Here is a 17,446-nt window from a genome sequence, read left to right on the forward strand (position 1 = left end):
TTATCATCTGCAATAGTATGAGTTTCCATTTACCTACAAGAAAAATAGTTAAGTAAATGCCACATTTTCTAATTGTTGTAATAATTGTATTCTGGTTATTAGTTTTTTCTTACCTCTAATATGCTGCTGTTTTTATTTGAATAGTTATAGAGGGGATTCGGCATTTTAAATTATTTGGATGACACCAGTGTGCATGGGTTAGAGGGACCTGTGTTGGCCTCTTCTCATGTGCCTTTCTAACCAAAAGCTAGCATATGGGCTGTTTACAATTTTTAGGATTATTTTTATTATCAGTTAATTTCAAAATTATTTTTGATTAATCATTTGGTCTAAAAACTGTCTAACAACTATGCAAAATGTATTTTAAAATCCCAAGGGTGACTTCTTCAGATGTATTGTTTTATCAGATTAACAGTCCAGAACCCAAAACAGTCACTGAATGATATTTTAAAATATGATTTTAAAAAAATGTATGTATTTTTTTTAGTTTCTTGTTTTTTAACTTTTCAAAACCAAAGTGTACATCTCCTGATGAAACTGTAGTTTTTTATTTTATTCACCATGACAAGTTATTAAAGAATCTGCCCTTCTTCCTCTAGGAGAACATTGAGGTTGCGTTAGATGACACTGACCCCAGCACATCTCTATCTGTGGCAGTGGTAGACCAAGCTTCAAGCCAAGCGCTGGTGAGTGCAGTGTTTTGATGCGTTTCTGTTGTTTTCATCTCTGTCTTTATTATTATGTCGTATTTCCCACTTGCATAGGCACTTATTTATGGGGATGTTTTCATGCATAAATCTGGTATTGATGTAATAACATGCCTGTCTGAACACCTGAGAGGTTTGTATGCCTTTCATGAGCTATTTTCACAAGTAATCTCTGGGAACTAGTTTTTTTTTTTACTCCAAAATGAATCTAATTTTTAAACAATGTAAGTTTCCTTTATGTGAGTTCTTAAATATGGAAAGTGCTGTTCAGCAGAAGCTTGAAACAGAGGGTAGGAGCAGGAAAGGAAAGGTTAGCAATCAATGTTTGGCTTTCGCAGCCTGTGATCTGCACCATGGAAACAGAAATGGCAGAGTTTAGAGAGCCATAGATCACGTCGGCATAATTCCAATGTGTTTGGTTTGAGTGCTTTACTTTTTAAAGGGTTCCCACTCTAATGGGAATGTCATCAGAAGCACTGAGCTGTAGTATGTTGCACTGAAAAGCAAAGGGAAAAATAAAACGGATTCTTCAAAATCATTTCTAAAGTCAACACTGAAGGGTTGCTGACTAGAATCAAAATATACAGTATTTTCATCAAAGATTTTTTTTGACTCCTATTTTTTCTCCTGTTGTAGCTCGGGTGTCTGTTATCACAACCTTAGTGCTCTGTTCCTTGCAAGCCTCATAGTTATCGTAGGTCTTCTCCAAACCAACACTTAGTGTTGTATTTTCAGTCAGTGTAGTGTGCACTGCTGATAAGGATGCCACCAGTGTAACCTCCTGATAGCTACTAATACAGTTTTTGGTTTTGATGTTTCTGGGGTGGAATCAGGCCTGAGCCATGTTAACCAAGCTGGCTACCTTAGAATAGGCCACAATGATTTTGGGTCCACACTAAAAATCTTTGGAAAAATGGAACTTGGCAAACTTAATAGCAAAAACAGAGTACAGTGAAACCTTGGATTGCGAGTAACCTGGTCTGCAAGTGTTTTGCAAGATGAGCAAAAATGTTTTTGTAAATTTTAACTTGATAGACGAGCGAGGTCTTGCAATATGAGTAGCACGTACACAACTGAGCCGATGGTTCTTGCGCCTCACTCGTATAGTCAACATCTGTACTGCAACAATGGCCCCGATGAAGAAAGCCCCCGATGAAAGAGGGGCGGTAAGAAAAAGGAGGTGATTACAGTGGAAGTTAAGAAGGAAATCATCAAGAAGCATGAAGTGGCCGACATCGCAAGATTTTATGAGGGAGTTGTGTAAAATGTGGGAAATGGTGCAAAATTTTGTGGAAAAGCACCATTCGAATAAGGCTGTAGCAGTACAGATGACAATGCAATGCATTTCTGCCAAATACTTAAAAGGAGGCAAAAGCAAGTGTCATCAGATAGCTTCCTTGTTAAAGGCGCACAAAAAGAAAAAGAAAAAGATTTTAGCGAGCCAGCAGGTAGCTCCTCTCGTCTCCCTCACGCCAGCCATGATTCTTTTCAAAGGTAAAGTACAGGTTAATTTGTTTTATTTTTACTTTATACTGTATTTTGTATTACTGTAATCATTTTTATATGAATGAGGGGTTGTGGAACGAATGATCTGAGTTTCCATTATTTCTTATGGGGAAATTCGCTTTGATATACGAGTGCTTTGGATTATAAGCACATTGCTGAAACAAATTATACTCGCAGTCCAAGGTTTTACTGTATACTGTTTTATTCTGAATGTATAAATGTATGTATAAAGTATACACTGTGGTAGTTGAGATGTGTGCCCATAATAGTCACATTACCTGCTGGATGTCGTATAAGAGGACACCACAAACCTTTCCCATGCACTAGTTTTATGACCATTGATGCTGAAATGGATTTGATTTTTTTCTGTGTTTACTCTCATTGAAATACTAATTGTGTCAGTTTTGAATCTTTTCTCTGCCATCACTTTGTTGTCACAAATTTGATGTTAAGCACACACTAAACTGATGATGCTATTATTGCAGTAACTGTTGACAGTCCAGGTACCACAAATGCTCAAACCGATGCTATTATTATGTATATCAGGATAGTCACAGCTGGCTCATACTGGGATAGCATACAGTCAACTATTTTTACAGCAAACTACCAGCACTCAGCAAGGGTCTTTTTTAGTATTTGTACCATGTTTTTAGTGTTCCGAGGAGATGGATAAAGGCTGAAATATCCTCTGATTCATCATATTAATGCTTCTGGCAAGGTGCCTTGTTAACCATGTATAGGGGACTGTTAGTGGAACATAATCGTTTTGAGACAGATCTATTAGTTACATGGGTCAAATAGGTAAAATGCAAAGTAAGCTAAAGGTACAGTAATCAGTTAATTTTGGTGAGACAGTTATTTCTAGTCATTTACTATACAGTATCGTTCTGAAGGACCGCGGGTAAAACAGAACAGTTTGTATCCACATTAGGATTTCACTAAGGACCTATGACCTTTTTTGGTCCATATGTATGTGTGTTTGTTTGACAGGTACGGACAGTACGAACAGATGAGGTGCGGGGTCTGTTGTGGCTGATGGAGGAGGAGGCGCTGCAACCAGGGGGATCAGAGGAAACACTGCTGGGACGACTCTTCAGCTACTATGGACCCGCTGAGGGAGAGAGTAAAGGCAAGGAGAGGACAAACACACCCCCACGCAGAAACTTGCCTTCTAATACAAAGCATGGCAAACACTCTACTTCACCCTTTAATAATAGCTGCTGAAGAAAAGGACAAATGAGAAGATTAGTGTTTTTAAATAAAAAGCTTAATATGAATATTTCATATAAACAGAATTATCAATATATTAATATTAATGAATGTTGCCAACTTTCACTTCTGTTGTTGCATAACATACAGTATGTGCACTGTGTGTTACTTATAGTCTCTGAGACTTATTATAGTCCTCTGCTGAAGACTTTTGTGTCTGTGAAAAACTGTATTGTCATCAAGAGAGACTATTCATACTGATATAATAAACTGTATCTGACATATTACCCAGCATTATTCTGTAGACAAGTCATAGAAATTGTTGGTACAGTTTATAAAAATGCACCCACTACAACTCGGTAGAGGAAAAAATGTCATTTATCCTTCCAAAAATACAGCTGACAGTTTCTCATTCATGCTCTTTATATAGGCTAAACTTTCTCTCTAGTTTATCACCCATATCTCTTTGATAGTCTACCACATCATGCTTGAGTCAGACCGTTGCATTATTTATGACAGTATAGTATTATGGTTTCAAACATTTCATGCTAAAGCTCCATGGACAGGCTCAGAGGCCCCATGAACACCTAGATTAGAAACGTGTCTTTTGTTGTCACCGTATCAGTGAAGGTTTATGTTGATTTGTGACAGACTACACATACCCAAGTAGCCAAGACATGATGAATCCGGTTGCTTTGATAAAGTATTCCTGCAGACTGTATAAATTCTGTACACACTTAAACTTCTGAAAGTGACTGCTCATTTTTGTCATCTCTCTGCATGTGTACGATGAGCCAGCGAATCTCACATTATATCTTGCATATACATTAGGTCACACTTTCCTCTTGAAGAGTGAAAACGACAGTCATTTCCTGCTGGGCCACAGTCATGGGACTGACTGGGTGGAGTACGATGCCCATGGGTGGCTGAACTATGCCAGGCAGAATCCTGCCTCCACCAATGCCGCAAGCCTCTTGCAGAACTCCCAAAAGTGAGAATCACGAATGCATGGATGGGTTATCACCTGAAATGTTGCTTTAGTGTGTTATTACAAAACTCTAAGCTGAGGTACTCTATCTCTTGCAGGAAGATTATCAGCTCATTGTGCATGAGCCGAGGGGGTGGAGCCACTCTTTTGTCCAGTCCCATTGCAGGCCTTGAAGGTGGTTCCCAGCTGTCCTTGCGGCGGGCCAGTAGTATTAGAAAGACCTTCACCACAGGCGTAGCTGCTATCAAGAAGAGGTCTTTGTGCATCCAGATAAAGCTTCAAGTGGTGAGAGAGGAGGATGGAACTAATCACACTATCAGTCAACACTATATTTCTATGACTTTGCACCGGTGATAGCTGTGGCCGGAGGCATTATGTTTTGGGTTGTACATCTGTCCAGCCCGTTCTCCTGAATGCAATATCTCAAAAAGGCCTTAGGAATTTCTTCAAATTTAACACAAGTGTCCGCTTGGACTCATGGGTGAGCTGATTAGATTTTGTGGCCAAAGGTCCAGGTCAGTGTATCCTGACATCTATTGCCGTAAACTTGACACACACAGTGAGAATCAATATCCTAGTATTCAGTTTTCTTACTTGCTGATAGGTTGATAGAGTATATCAAGGTTCATAGCTGTAAATTTGCTTTGGAGTCTACTTAGGGCCTTTATATAGTAGTAGTCACAAATTGTTGAAAGGAACTTTAAAGAAAATGGATGGGATCAAGGCCAGTATATGGGCTGTAGCCATAGATAAATTTAATGACATTAGGTCTGATGCTGGTGTGCTGTGAGAACAGCTCTGCAGCTATTTTGCTTCCAAGCCTGTTTCTTGAGAAGAATATCAATATGGGATAGTTCAGCAAATTCCCAGATCCCATCCATTGAGTGTTTTTAAGGCCAGTGCTATGTTGTTTTAAAAATTCTTGCTTACCTCAATATCTGCACATGCCATTGTTACGGCATATAAGTTAGGGATGTAAACTGTTAGGTGTGCAATCTTTCAATATGGGCATAATTGCTACAGATACTGTTTGCCCCTAAACATTATTAACAATAAAGTAATAAAGGAACAACCCGAAAAGAAGAAAAGGTTCAACAATTTGCTGCAGAATTTTGTGTAATCAAAAAGAAGCAGAATCAGCTTCAAAGTTATAATAATGTGTAGAAACTTTAAGACATGAGCCTTATGTACATGAAAGTCCACATTAATCCAGTTAAGTATGCAGAAACACACACATTGAAATGTGGGCTTTACAAATTAAGGTGATGAAATCTCAGTTTGAATTATTTGTCTTTGAGCGTTATCGTAGCGTTGGTAGGTTTTTAAGGGTTTTACTCAAGCCTCATACAGAATAAACAAAAACAAATGTACTAAAACGGACCACTAAGATGCGCATATCACAGAACATTTGGTTGTTTTCAGTGGAAAAAGGCAAACTCTTGGTTGCATGTAAGTACTTCAGTAGAATTTACTGCATTGACTGCTGGCCTGTTTCTACCAGAGTCCCTAACCCTACTCTGTCTTTTGCAGGATGCTCTCCTTGACATGGTGCGGAGGTCCAGAATTCACTTTGTTCACTGCATATTGCCCAAGGCAGATGCCCTCAAGGCCCTGAGTGGATCCCTGTTCAAAGGAGGGGAAGGCGAGTCTCAAGGGGAGAATGGAGATCCCGGCTTAATGCAACTCGATGTAGCCTTGCTCCGTGCTCAGCTGCGTGGCTCCAAGCTGCTCGATGCTCTCCGGATTTACAGGCAAGGTGAGGTAGCTGCTTCAATCTATCTACAATACTTAGGCCAGATTTAGAATCACAGACCCCCTTGTCCATGTGTATTAGGCTATAATACCTGACCCCCCAGAATAACAACATACCCATTACACTCCACAAATATGTTCAGAATATAATGTTTTTACCCAACACCAACCTTCACAGGTTACCCCGACCACATGGTGTTCTCTGAGTTTCGACGACGCTTTGATGTTCTGGCACCGCACCTCACTAAGAAGCACGGGAGGAATTACATAGTGAAGGACGAGAAGAGAGTAAGTCAATCAGGAAGAAAGGCAGTAAAATATACTGCTATGCCAGTGGCCAAGCACAGTGAAGGTTAATGTTGTGAAGAGGCAGCTTCATTACATCTGTCCCTGATTTGTCAGCAGCCAACTGACAGAGAAATAAACCTTTATTTATCAGAGCTATTGTAATTATCTAATCAACTTAACCTTATCAGTATCATGCCAGTTAAAAAGGCAGAGCAGTATTGTGGCCAGAAAGCTCAACACTTCAAAGCTATAAAATACTGTTCAAGTAGATGTGCTTCTCATCTTTTGCAGTCTTGGCATTGGAAACGCCCTGCCAAAGTTTTTACCCAGTGCTCAGACAGATTTACCCCTTTTATGCTTTCGTTTTAAATATGTTGATGATAAGTCAGAAAAACCTTGATCTGAAGCCTGATATAAGTTTTATTCTTAGAAATTGAAAGCTAGAATGTGCTGTACTTTGGTTTATATTGTTCCTCGGCAAGAGATCCCCTGGTTAAAACACAGTGGAGAGAGGAAAAAATAGAGAGTAATGAGAAAGAGGGAGATGGAAAGTAAAAGAAATGAACGCAAGCAGAGAAAAGGGCTTTCGCCTTTGTATTGGGGCTGAATCTCTGTGGAAACACTGGCAAACAAAAGCCCCTCAGTGCTCACAGCGAACCTCGCATGGTGTAATCTAGATGTGGTCTTTCATGCTGGTGACTCAAAGAAGAGGCTCAGACAACAATACACTTACAGTATACACAGACTGGTAGATGGACAGAGAACGAGGCTCCAGGCTAGTTGATGGTGCACCTCTGCATAGTTTATATGTGTGCAAAGCTGCAACAGAGGCAAGGCCACCAGGGGAATAAGGCAGGAGCAGGTGGATTCTGGGTGATGAGTTGTAATTGGTTTGTGGCTGGGGTTGGAAGGTTCTGGGGAGTCAAACTTTTCTCGTGCCTCCTGTCTAAGTTTTAAAACAAAATACAGTCGGGGATGGATGTGAGGAAAAAGGAAAAACTGCACTGTACCATTAGTTCAGCATGGCAACTTAGGGGAGTTGTAGACTACTGAACTGTTGCGGCATCAGTAGAGGTTCCCACCGGATTCATCAGTTGAAAGACTAAGACTGTGTGTATGTTTGTGTACATGTTGTGCCTTTGCCCAGGCTGTGGAGGAGCTTCTGGAGTCCTTGGATTTGGAGAAGAGCAGCTACCACATGGGTCTGAGCAGGGTGAGTAATGCCACCACATCTCAAAGCAATAAACAGCTTTAAAATTATTGAATAAACCCCTGCTGTGCATCACTGCCAGTTTCACTCCTCTTAAAGTTCTAAACACAGAGCTGCAGTACACAGCTTTTATCCATCTATTTTTGTAAAAGGACACTTGCTGTCTGGGGGAGTGTGTCTGTCATTACACCTGTTCCTCTTTGAGGTTTGTTTGTCATCCTCTTTTGGAGATCTGCCAAGCTTTGCCCCTTCTTTTCAGTCCCTAGTCTTTCAGCTAGTAGCTACCTGAGAGGCATGTTTCTACCCTGCATGCCTGTGTGACTGTAATTCCCTCTTTCTTTTCAGGTCATTAGAGCAGATTCGCACAACTGATGGGCCTCTTTGTTTTTCACCATGACTGTAGTAAAGTAATCACAGTGAACACTGCCTGGCACACTGAGGTCTAATCCTATCAGTTGGAAAGTGGCCATCAGCCAAGAAGGAAATCAAAGGGAAACAATAATGTACAAAACTGTGGAACTTGTGGTCCCAGATATGTGCACTGTACAAGGCTCTTTTAAAACACATGAAACAAGAATGGTTTGGGGGCAACTTCACATGATGCCACACTCTAGAGCGTGAAATGGGCTCAGACATGGACAAGCACAGTTGGCCATTCACAAAGCAGTGGCATCTTAGCAACCTGTCTCACTTGCATGCTAATTACACTAGCCCCAAATAACCTTAGGTCAGTAGAATCACAGTTCTTGACAGGATAAAGTCTGCCATTAGAAACAGCCACACGTCTAAGAACAGCATAGCTATATAGTTGGGCATCTGTAGATATATACTGCAACATTCACCTGATGATAATGAAAAGACAGCTTCTGCTCAAGCTCCACTAAGCAGTTTGAAAGATAATATTCATCACTGTCATTAAATGCATCACTCCTCCCTACTGGTTGCACATTTACCTACTCAAGCTGCTTGATCATTTCCGACTTCTGCTTTCTAAAGTCAACCACATATGGACTAGGTAATTTATAAAACACTGGGACTTGTGTAGAGAGACCTTGGGTAGAGACAGTTTTTCTGTCATCATCCATCCATTTTAATAGCTCCCTGCCATCATATCTGAAATACACTTGCAGGACCTAATCCTTCTGAGATATTGACAGGCTGTGGCGTGATTTGCTTTCTGTTGGTGGTTTACCTGTGTTTTACCTTTGGCCCAGATTAGAAACAGACAATGCTGATTGTCTGAGATAGTAATTTAATCACAGCTTTCTCACTTAGATAAGACTTGCTTGTCTATGGATTACACTGTTTCTTATTGATTTTACTGCTTCAGTGCACTTATTTACTTTTTAACTCAGTTCTGTTTTTATTTTGCTCCTTTGTTTCACACTAGAGCACGACCCCTACATCTAATTTCCCCCAGCTAAAATAAGCATTACCCAGACTCTCAGTAATTTTATCCTTTATTAATAGGTCAGTTTGATCTTATCTGTGTGTTTGGTTTTTTGCTGTAGTTGTTCTTCAGAGCTGGCACCTTGGCTAAACTTGAGGAACAGAGGGATGAACAAACCAAACGTAATCTAATCCTGTTCCAAGCTGCCTGTAGAGGCTACCTAGCACGGCAAGCCTTCAAGAAGAGAAAGGTAAGCAAGATGTCACCTGTGAGATGAATGGCGTCGTCTAAAGTTACTCATAGTAGAATCCCCAAGGATAGTATTTATCTAAATTGATTAAGGGTATATTTATGTGTCACAATTTTTTTAAAAGTTCAACAATTCAAAAACAAATCTGAAAATTACAAAAAGCTAACAAAATGAGTTTCATTGTCCATCTTGCTCTGTAGCTGCTTTTTTTAAAGAATCAGATGAAGAATGTGAACTCCAGAGGCCACATTGCCTAGGAGTCCACCAGGAGTCGAGAGTGCCTTGTTCAGAGCTAATTTTAGTGTCTGTTTACTTTGCTCTTGGGGCAGATCTAACCAGCTCTGCTGTAAATCTTCAACTAATTACAAATGTTCTTTAAATCTATTGCCATTAACCCTTTCTCTCCTGTACTGTGATCTTATCCAGTCATCTTTCCCATTAGATGTTTGATAGTGACATATTTCTGTTGCATTTTATCAAAGAGCTGCTCTCAAATGCAGCCCTTATTAAACATTCGGCCGACTCGCATCTCCTCCTGCTCCACCCATCTAACAGTTTTTTTCTTCCAGCATATGATGGATCCATTTCTCTGGACCTCATACATGTCCTCTTATGATGTATGGACCCCCACAGTCCTCCTCTCTCTGTGATTACTATTTAAATGAATGTGCCGCTTGAGCTGGCTAGTGATGAAGCAGCAAAACAGAATCAACATTACTGCGCTCCATCCACTATGACATGATGTTAGTGACTATATATCTTGTTCACTTACATATAATGTCAATAAAACTATCAAACTTTCATTTTATAATAAGGTAAATCAATATGAACCTTTACCTTACTGGACTTTTTTGCTCCATTCTCTTCTTACTCTGATTTTAGCATTTTAGTGAAGGATGTTAGTTGAATCATAGTTCAAAGGTCATTCACACAGGCTAAGAGCTTGTCATGGGTAAAGGACAATCTAGTGTAAGGGCTTATTTAAATGAAACATAATGCACATTGTTTTTGTGGTCGTACCTGGTTTTTCCCAAAAATCAGCTCAGTTCTATTTTATTTTTTTCTACTCAGTTCAATTTACATGCAGGACATAGCTCAGACATCAAAAATCCAGTTGTTTTTACTTTAAAGGAATAGTTTGACAGATGAAAAAGTTGACCGCTTTCATGTCTGTATGGTAAATATGAAGCTACCAGAAACGAGAAAAAGGGCCGCACACTGAAAGCTTGTATGATTTATTTAAAAAATATAGCCGATGTTCTGACCCACCGGTCTTCTTCAAGGCAAGTGAGACAAGTTACTAATGGCAAACAAACATTTGTGTGCTCACATCTCACACCTGAGAACAATCTATAACCAGTGACCTCAATAAATTCACACAGGTGTTTCAAACTATAATATTTTTAACTATGGTTAACCTTAGAGGAGGCGTTTTCAAAGTGTGGGGAGGTGAGCCTCGCCTGAGAGAGGAGATGGTGAAAACAGCCCCCACTGTTACTGTTGGTCTGACCTACTGTATGTTCCACTCAGCCATAAAATTAGCTTTAAAAAATTAGATTCTTTTCTGACGCTGAAATCCTCTGGTGCCTCACACTTTGAAAACCGCTGCCTTAGAGAAACCTCCATTGCACATAGAGACAATCACAAATATAACTCCAGAAATTGAACATTGTCAATTATGTACAAGAACATATTCAAATATATCAAAAAACAGAAAAAATAAACAACCTCTCCAAAGACATATCATCAAGACTATGCCTTTTAAAGCATGCCTGTAAAAGCATCTATTAATTTCCAATGTATAAATAGAGAAAAGTACTTTTGAATCAGTCTTTACCATAGAATATTCTAAATATATATAACATATCAATCCTAAAATATACCTTTTAGTGTACATTCTTACAAAACATCTATTAGATTACATATCTGAAAAGATGGAGTTATATTTTTTATTGTCTGTATATGTGATTTGAATGTGCAGTGGAGGTTGCTCTAAGGTTAACAATGGTGTTAATTTAGAAACACCTGTGTGACATTACTGATGATGTCACTGATTACAGATTGTTCTCTGCTATGAGATGTGAGCACAAACATTTGCTTGTCTCTAGTAACTTGTTTCATTTGCTCAAAGAAGACAGGTGGGTGGAAATGTCTGCTATGGTTGTTTTTTGTTTTGTTTTTTGTTTTTTTAAATAAATCATGTAAGCTTTCAGAGTGAGATTATTTTTCTCATTTTTTTATTCAGTTTGTCATGACCAGCATTTGTTTTTTAGGTGTGTATTCATGCTAGTTTAATTTCAAAATATGAAGCTACCACCTGAACCTAGTTAGTTGAGCTAACACTGGAAACAGATATGGTTCAGTTTCTGTACAAATTAAACAATGTATATCGTATTAACGTGAGTTTTGAAGTGGTGGAGGGGTAGGCACATTGTTGTTTTTGGACAGGTAGCCTGGCTGTTGCCTTGTTTCCAGTCTTTGAACTAAGCTAACTGGCTATTTACTGTGGCCGTACTGATATACACTATGCAACAGAAGTGAGTAGCCTATGCCCCTGTGCAGAGTTGCTTAACTGTCAAGTGATATCCAGATTATATCACCTCATTAGCTGTGTTGTTTATATGTTGACAGTCTGTCCTCTTATGAGCAATCACAAACAAATCATTGACCATATTAGAAATGCAGGCCTCAAGGTAGAAACCTAATGCAACAAAAGCAACTACCCCTGTGATCCCTGACAAGTTGGAAAACCTGTGATCAGTTAAAGAGAACTGAGTACACCTGTGTTTCCATTTGCATGAACATTGTTAGAAATTGACCCGTGAACACCAGAACTTTCAACTTTGTACCTGTGGGCTGTGTCTATATAGATGTACAGTATGCATCGTGGCTCCAGATGGGAAAGAACCTCAAACAGTTGAAAAATCTGATTGTGAGACTTCACAAAAATGGAAAAGGATACAGGAAGGTTGATGACCAACTGAAAATCAGTCAAAACACAGCTGCAGCAGTAATCAGGAGGTATAGAACAAGCCATAGTATCATTAATCAGAGCTGCAGTGGCCGTCCTCTTACAATGACGCTACAGACAGTGTGAAACGTGCACAATCTAGGTCTGAAAAACAAAGGGCAAGTGCTTCAAAGGGGTTATCGATGGAGATCTCAGTTTCTGTGACGGCTCAGACAATGCAAAGGACAGTGTAACAACTTCTATGGACAGCGTCCAAGAAAAACAACTCCTGTTTACTCTTTGCTACAAAACTGCAAAGAATAAACTTTGCTAAAGAACACCAAAAGTGTGATGAATATTGGGAACACATTCTTCAGTCAGATGAGACCATGATAAATTTTTTTGGCTTGGAGTCCAGCATGTTTGCCATGAAACGCATAGTCCCAACACCGAAGCACAGAGGCAGGAGTAGGATGATATGGGACTGCATGAGTGCAAAAGGTGTGGGGGAGATGACATTTATAGATGGCACCGTGGATGCCTGTGGATATACCAAAATAATGGCTGACAGATGACTCCCAGGCTTCAGGATCTTGGCAGAAGTGGAATATTCTAGCATCATAATGATCCAAAGCTCCCTGCCAAAGTCATGCAAGAGTTTCTAAAGAAGAAAAAAGTGAAAACTCTGACCTGGCCAAGTTTGTTGCCTAATTTGAATCCAGTAGAACACATTTGGGGTATTTTAAGGAGAAAGGTAGAGCAACACAACGCCTCCACTGAAGCAACTGAAACAAATTGTCTCTGAAGAATAGCACAGCATCTGTCCAGACAGTTGTGCAACACTGGTAACCTACGTGCCACGGAGGATTGAGTCCGTTATCAAAAATAAAAGTGGACATATGAAATAGTGGGGGAAAAAGTGAAAGATTTAAATCTCAGTAGTGAAGGGTGTACTGGCATTTGTTGCATTGCGTTCCAACTATGGTGCTTGTATTTTTAATATAGTGAATCTAAACTTTTTATTTTTACATAAGAGCAAGTACCCAACTGTTCAGCTTAGAAGTAATGCAGTGACTGTTAGCTTTGACATTTATGTGATATTGCACTGGGGTGTACTCCTCTTGGGTACTGTAGCAGATTGCTGTAAGTGGTATCAATCTTCTTATCTAACTCTGTGAATTCTGCATGTGCTTTTTGCAAAATGTCATTCTTTTTTGTGTAACATCTTAGAGCCGACTATACAAATTGGCTAATAAAAAACTCTTGGAGAATTTGGTTACATTTGTCAAATGAACCGTCTTAGCAAAGAAAATTCCCATTAGAAGTTGTAAATCAGATATCCTAGGTGTTCCCACAGTGTAGTTTATACAGCTAAACATACAGTAGATGGTCCACTGATTCTGTGTGCAGGTTTTCACTGAATTGAAGTAAATGATACATTGGTAAACCATTTTTTCCAATAATGGAATGTTACAATAAGTCATGTCAAGCCAGAGTTCAACTCAAAAAATTACTTAATGTTTAAAACCATAAATAAAAATGTAAATCAAAGCTCTTAACATTATTAGGTCAGTATCTACAGTCAAGTGTCAGACTAAGAGGTTGAAAATGTGCCCTGCAGAGAAATGGAAGTGAGGAGCAGTGCCAAATGTTTGGCCTTTCCTTGCTTTCCCCTTTCTTCACCTTTTGCCTAAGCAGTCATTCTAGGTTGGATTTATTACTTTTCAGCTGTTGCATGTATGGTATATACAGTCTCCCTCCAATGATTCCCTTTATGGGCATTTTCTGTCACTGAATTCCGGGTTCAATTAGTCAAGACCAGAGTAATGGAACAGCAGCAGGGCTGTAGTGGATTACTGAGTGATTTCCATGTGCCCTTCTGTCCACATAGAAGATTTACAGAGTGTTTTTCTGTTCAGTCTTGGAATAATCATTGTAGAATAAGGTTCACTTGCACCGTTGTTGTTACCCTATTATGCCTTTGTGAAAATGGATATTTTTTTATTCTCTCTTGCAGTGTTTGCAGTGTTTGAAGTGTCCAGTCTTAGAAGCTACAGTAGATGGCAATTTGCCTCTGGAGCAGTGCAGATGATTTCTGGTGAAACCTCTCTGACACTTGCTAGTTGATGTATGTGGATGTGACAGAAAGCCACAAGTTCTTTTGATTGATATTCCCTGGCATGTTAACCTTGCGAAGCTGTGCCGAGCCCATGTGACATTTAATGACAAAACCACATTTTTTTCCCCCTTGTTTTTCACCCCCCCTTTCAGCTGTCTCCTCAAGGGGACGCTGACATTTTAGAAGTCTGTTATTTTGCCTCAGCAGGCACTTACTCTACTGGGAGGTTTGTCCTTCAGGTACCCTACAAATGTGTGTGTTATTTGCATTGAAATCATGGTACGATAGCAAACATAAGCTAGCTTTACCTTTACCTATACCTATTCATTTCACATATTCTCTTCACTGCTACAGTGCTCACTGAATGTTAAGATGTACGTTTAGCAGACAAGGGATTCTGCTGGATATCACATTCATTTGAAACAGTCACATATTGATTACTTTCCACTGTAAAGGTGCAGCTAGGCTCTGCAGTAGTATGAGGTACATTTCACTATGGTATGTACCCATTACATTTTAAGGCCATACTCAGTCTAACAGCTAGAATTAAACCTCTAAAATATATTTGAGTTTCAGGATCAAAATGTCATTCAGTAGTATCATGAAAATGATATTAGCTAGGCATGACAATCTAGTAGGTTGCCAATTAGGCCATACAAGAGATGTAATCTGAGCTACTGCACTTCAGCAAGGCATTAGAAATTCACAACCGAAAAATATAAAGATATAAAGATATAAAAATATCTGCTCTAGAAGTGGGATCAAAATGATCATATATTGCTCTGCCCAGATATTAAGTATGCAAATGTTCCTGCATTCATATATGACACACACACACACATAAACTACAATCACATCTGTAAATGTAAAAAACTGAGGAAGACAGTCGCAAGTTTGTGTCTTAATCTTGGCTAATTTGCATCACACTGTCTTACAGTTTGTCACACCCTCTTAATGCGGTATGAATACTAAAATGTTTATGCATGGTGTCCATGTAGTATAATTTTTGGTTTATTTTCTATTCAATTTACACTAAATATGACAAGTGAGACCTGTTTAAATCTTCACTCAGAGATTTGTTGTGTTTCGCTCTGTGTTAAGGCTTTTTCACTGTGTGACAAATCCTAATTGGTCAAAGAGAGTACCTTCAGGGTGTAATGTACCTGATGCTGAGAATTGTGTTGCTCTAATTGGGTTTGCCCATAATCTGCTGCTGCTGGAGAGTCTCATGCATAAGCAGCATGGAAATCATGTAATACTTGGAATTAGGTGCCAACATGTTTGATTTAATTAATCAAAAATTAGCTTCCAGCCTTGGAACGCACTCTGCATAAAATTCTCCAGAGGAGGACTGCAAGCCCTGGGATAGCTGCTAGCCCATAAACAAGCAGTATAGCTCAAGAATTAGGAATGCAGTGTTTTTCAAATTGTGTTCATCAGTGGTGCAGATGATGAGTTATGTAAAGCAATTATTCCATTGAGTAATTAAAGAGTTTCCTAATTTCCTGGGATTGTTCCAAGGACTGCAGGCTACTCTCTGCATTCAAACCTGGTTTCATATAGTTACAGTAAAATGATCACTGTTGTCTTGATTATGAAACATTTGTGTCTATTAGAAGACCAAGTTATAGCTACAAGCAGTTGCATTAATGTTGCACTACCATCAAGTCAGTATTTCTTTGTGTGTACCCTACAACAAGCACTCATATTGATATACTGTATGTGTATGTATGTATGTATGTATGTATTCAGATTCAGGATCTAGCGATCCGTTGCATCCAGAAAAACATCAAGAAGAACCGTGGTGTGAAGGACTGGCCGTGGTGGAAGCTCTTCACCACAGTCCAGCCCCTCATTAAAGTGCAGCTTTCTGAGGAGCAGATGCAAAGCAAAGACGTGAGCAGACCTTTCTGTCTGATATACCCCATTTTATAAATTCCTCTCAGCTAGTTGGCCTCTACTCCACATTCATCCTGCCACTGTAGAATGACACTTGATCATTAAATTTTGATATTTCTCATAATACTTCATATATTACAGTTGAATTTATAACATTAAATATTACCTATATAACTAACCACTTTGCTATAGGAGGAGATACAGCTGCAGAAATCGAAGCTTGAGAGGTTGGAAAAGGAGCGAAATGAGCTGAGACTGAACACAGATCGATTGGAGAGCAGGGTGGGTCCCTTCGCCTGTGGCAGTGCCTGCTGGGAGGATGAGGGTTGAGATTGGTGCCAGAATGAAACTCTTTCATTTCACTTAAAGATCTGATGACTAAGTTGTACAAGGACTGTGGCGAGTACTTTGTAGTTTTGCATTACACCCTGTGTGTCTGTGTGCATGTTTGTTTGCGTCCAGATCGCAGATTTGTTGGCAGAGCTAGCTGATGAGAGAAGCACAAGTGAGTCAGCTTCCCAGTTGCTGGAGACTGAGACTTCAGAGAGACTCCGCCTGGAGAAGGACATGAAGGATTTACAGGCACATATATTTACTAATATATCAAATAAAAACCACATTTGTAACACCATCCTATTTCATAAATTCCAATTTTAATGTGACTGACAAGCTCTCTTTTTGATTGATATGTGAATCTGTGCCTTTCAGGCAAACTTTGACACCATGAAGAAACAATTAGAATCACAGGAGATGGAGGTGATGGAAGCTCGGCTCATGAAAACGTCAGAGCTCAACGGGGAGATGGATGATGATGATGATGGTTAGTTGAGCTAGTTAGCATCAGCAGGTGGAAAATTTTTGTAGAGACTCATCCATCCATCCATTTATTTCTATCCTGTAATATGTGGGCTTTGAGGATATGACTTGCAGTGATTTCTCTCATTCTTATGAATCACAGTCTTTGTCATCAGTGTCTTTAAAAATTTGTTTTCAGTTCCCTAATTAATTGTACTTTGTGACACTTGCAACAGCTTGCCTAGACCTGCCTAATGGGTATGTCAGCTCAGGTCAGAAACATAATTTACTGAATCACTCATATCAGGATTATGTGCACAGTTTGAAAAATCTCCCTTATACTAATTATAGCTGCGGGAATGAGGGGCTTTGTTCAACTGTTT

General features: G+C 39.3%; 1 protein-coding gene across 3 annotated transcripts in view; it reads left to right on the forward strand.

Annotated features, from left to right (window-relative positions):
* LOC109959406 (unconventional myosin-XVIIIa-like) overlaps window positions 1-17,446 on the forward strand; it is a 67,391-nt gene that overhangs the window by 26,742 nt on the left and 23,203 nt on the right. For all 3 annotated transcript variants that reach the window (XM_020598725.1, XM_020598726.1, XM_020598724.1), the window contains 12 exons: window positions 600-686; window positions 3,204-3,342; window positions 4,254-4,413; window positions 4,509-4,695; window positions 5,941-6,166; window positions 6,341-6,450; window positions 7,598-7,663; window positions 9,172-9,300; window positions 16,122-16,265; window positions 16,461-16,550; window positions 16,731-16,850; window positions 16,977-17,088. In XM_020598725.1, coding sequence (XP_020454381.1) covers window positions 600-686; window positions 3,204-3,342; window positions 4,254-4,413; window positions 4,509-4,695; window positions 5,941-6,166; window positions 6,341-6,450; window positions 7,598-7,663; window positions 9,172-9,300; window positions 16,122-16,265; window positions 16,461-16,550; window positions 16,731-16,850; window positions 16,977-17,088 — 1,570 coding nt within the window. The remainder of the gene's footprint in view (window positions 1-599; window positions 687-3,203; window positions 3,343-4,253; window positions 4,414-4,508; window positions 4,696-5,940; window positions 6,167-6,340; window positions 6,451-7,597; window positions 7,664-9,171; window positions 9,301-16,121; window positions 16,266-16,460; window positions 16,551-16,730; window positions 16,851-16,976; window positions 17,089-17,446) is intronic.

The sequence above is a fragment of the Monopterus albus genome, unplaced genomic scaffold (genome assembly GCF_001952655.1).
Source record: "Monopterus albus unplaced genomic scaffold, M_albus_1.0 scaffold39.1, whole genome shotgun sequence".
In the NCBI taxonomy this organism is placed as follows: Eukaryota; Metazoa; Chordata; class Actinopteri; order Synbranchiformes; family Synbranchidae; genus Monopterus; species Monopterus albus.